We start from the raw sequence: 3,028 nt of genomic DNA on the forward strand, positions 1-3,028 counted from the left end.
ACATAGTGTTTGCATTTCCGATGTCAGACACAAAACCGGCCCCAAAGTTCCATTCTACCGCATGACAAATACTGAAGAACAAAATTTCAGTCTTAAAATACATCTTAAAGTCAGTATTTTCCTTCAAGGAAAAAAAAAGTACTATAAATAAATTACAATACAGTGAATTTGCCTGAACTCACTTCGTTTCTGTCTTCCAGCCTTTAAGTCAAATAAAACAGCGTAAAAACTGTACACTCTTAACATGATAATTGATCTCTTATAAAATAACCTGTCTTCAGAGATGTCAATTTCACAACAAGGAAAAACCAAGCCCTGTTGCCGTCACTATTATAAAATATATATGTATAGATATATGTGTTTTGTTTTTATTTATTTTTTACAAAATGTGTATATTAATAGCTTTGCACAAATATTTTAAAGACAAATTTAGCTAGTCTAAGAACTTCATGAAAATAAAACAGGCAGATAAATACTTTATGTGTACAAAGCACTACATCAAACATCGTCGGCGGGCAGAGGAGGTACGTTAATCCTTGGTCTTGTAAAAAATGCTATCTTCTCCCTGCGATTGGAAAGAATTACAGGTTAGAGGCTGATAGAAATGCAGCGAAAGGTGGCAAGAGGCTCTGCCATCAATGACAGCTTTTCTGACTCAGAGAACACACTGAATTTCAATCCCCAGGGGCACATCTGTATACAAACCCTCTAAAGTCTCTTGCCTCGGCCCCCTCTCTAAATTTTAATAGAAGTTACAAAGCCCCATGAGGGCAAGAGTTTGTCTCCAGTGCCTAGAACAATGCCTGGTATACGTAGATGCTCAGCAAATATTTTCTTTATGAATAAATGAAAAACTATACACGGAGTTCTAAATCATAGTTGAAGGAAGATAGCTATAGTGTTTTATACTCTTTCATGATGGGGAGGTAAAAATTCAAGGTATAAAAAAATTAAGGCTAGACGTCAGGCACACATTATTCAGCCCTAAAAAGGAACACTGCACTGATTCATGCTACAACACTGATGAACCTTAAAAATACTATCCAAAGTGAAAGACGCCAAACACAAAAGACCACATACTGTATGACTCCTCTTATATGAAAGGTCCAGAAAAGGCAAACGCAGAGAGACGGAAAGGAGAATGGTGGCTGCCAAGAGCTGACGAGAGGTTGGCATGGGGAGTGACTGCTTACCGGGGGTACAGGGTTTCCTTTTGGGGTGATGGAAATGTTCTGGAACTGAATACAGATTGTGACTGTACTAAGTGCCATGGAATTGTTCACTTTAAAATGGTTAATCTTATGCTTCGTGAATTTCACCTCAATTTTTTAAAAAGCCAGACACAAAAGAAAATAGATTGACTGGGTGATTTTCCTCATATAAAAAATAAAAACAGGGAAAGCTAATCTACACTATTCAAATTCAAGATGGTGGTTATTCTGGTGTGGGAAATCTGGGGGTGCTGATAACATTTGATTCTTGCCATGTAGGGTTTATGTCAATTCACTGAAATATTTCATATATAGGACGATATGCATGCTTTCCTGTATGTCTATTATGCTTCAATCAAAAGTTAACTAAATTTAAAAAAAAGTTAACTAAAAAGGCAAAGGTGATACACATATGTATCTATATGTAGATCACTGTGCTGTTTACAGGAGCAAACATTTGGAAAGAAGCAGGGTATAAAATAGGTAAATTATATCTGTTAGATGAGACATTACAGCCAAAAAAGACAACAGATGATGTGGCAACATGGGGTATTTTAATTTAAAAAGAGCTAAATGCAAACTCGAACCCACACTGTGATTACAAGCAGCATGAAAAAACAGTGTTTAGAAAACAAGATCGGAAGAAACTCCGCACAATGCTAACAGCAGGGGAGATTCCTGCTTTGTCCTCGACCTCCTGTGGGTCCTTCTCAATACTTACTTTACTCTTTATAATGACAAAGGTATGACAGGAAAAAGCAAGCGGGAGAGTGAGGCCTGGGCTTCTCCCCACCTGAACGCCTGCACCTGGATGGGCTCTTTGAGGTTCTGCCCGCGCAGCTGGCACACCCCTTTGGAGGCCTTCTTCAGCATCTTCTCAGCTGCCTGTTCTTGATGGAAGTCAAGTTTGGTCTGTCTCGTCTGGAACAGCAACGCGGGGTGAACCAGACGGGTTTGCTTCCAGTTTTAAGGAAGACCGATGGAAGCCCCTGCCAGCTCCGGGCACCGGGAGGCGAGAAAGGCCCGCCCGCCTGCCCCCTCCCCCCGTTGGCGGGCCGGGGCCTCACCTGCCTCTCGGCCTCCCGCAGCAGGCTCCGGAAGCGCTCGTCGCGCAGCAGCCAGGCCGGGGGCTCGGCGTGGCCGCGGAGCTGGGCGTCCTCCAGGCGCTGGCGCAGCTCGCGCAGGGCGCACAGCTCCTCGTTCAGCTGCCGCTGCCGCGTCCGCGACGCCTGGAGGTCCAGCTCCAGGTCCAGGGACGTGCGCGCCGCCAGCGCCGCCAGGGAGGACCTGCAGGGCTGCGAGACCGCGGCCGTGAGCGCGCCCACCCCGCCCGCGCCCTGCCTGCAGCTTCTTCCCCGAGTGACCGACCCCACTGGAGGAAGACACCCGCAGCGTGGCCCGACGCCAACACAACACGGATGTGGGCGACACGGGTTCAAACCTCCACTCCGGTAATGAGCCAGTGACAGCAAGCTGTCCGCTGTAATGACGACCTAGGCTTTGGCTAAAGCGCAGAGAGACAGACCCTCTCACACGGGGCAGGAGGGCGTCATCTTTCTCAAGTGCTACTTGACAATATAAGCAAGAGCCACAAAATGTTGTGTTTTCTTTGGTTCTGAAATTTCATTTGACTTGGATCTGAAAGGCACAGCTGATGATGTGCAAAAGGTTTATGACAGAAAAAGTCCTAAATACCTGACAAGAGAAAAGTGATCAAATACATTATAAGGCCCGCAGAAAACGCAGCTATTGTAAAAAGATGAAAGATACACCGACATGGCAAAATCTTAATGGCCTACTGTATAACGGGAAAAAAG

General features: G+C 44.9%; 1 protein-coding gene across 1 annotated transcript; it reads right to left on the reverse strand.

Moving 5' to 3' along the window:
• Positions 1 to 375: 375 nt before the first annotated feature.
• LOC114890965 (protein WWC3-like) lies at positions 376 to 2,691 on the reverse strand (the record flags this gene model as incomplete). The annotated part of the gene is made up of 3 exons (XM_029214945.1): positions 376 to 565; positions 2,005 to 2,132; positions 2,279 to 2,691. Coding segments are annotated over 3 exons (608 nt in total), but the record flags the coding sequence as incomplete, so codon positions are not given.
• Positions 2,692 to 3,028: the final 337 nt, after the last annotated feature.

Source organism: Monodon monoceros, unplaced genomic scaffold (assembly GCF_005190385.1).
Source record: "Monodon monoceros isolate NGI ecotype Baffin Bay Population unplaced genomic scaffold, NGI_Narwhal_1 Contig6787_ctg1, whole genome shotgun sequence".
In the NCBI taxonomy this organism is placed as follows: domain Eukaryota; kingdom Metazoa; phylum Chordata; class Mammalia; order Artiodactyla; family Monodontidae; genus Monodon; species Monodon monoceros.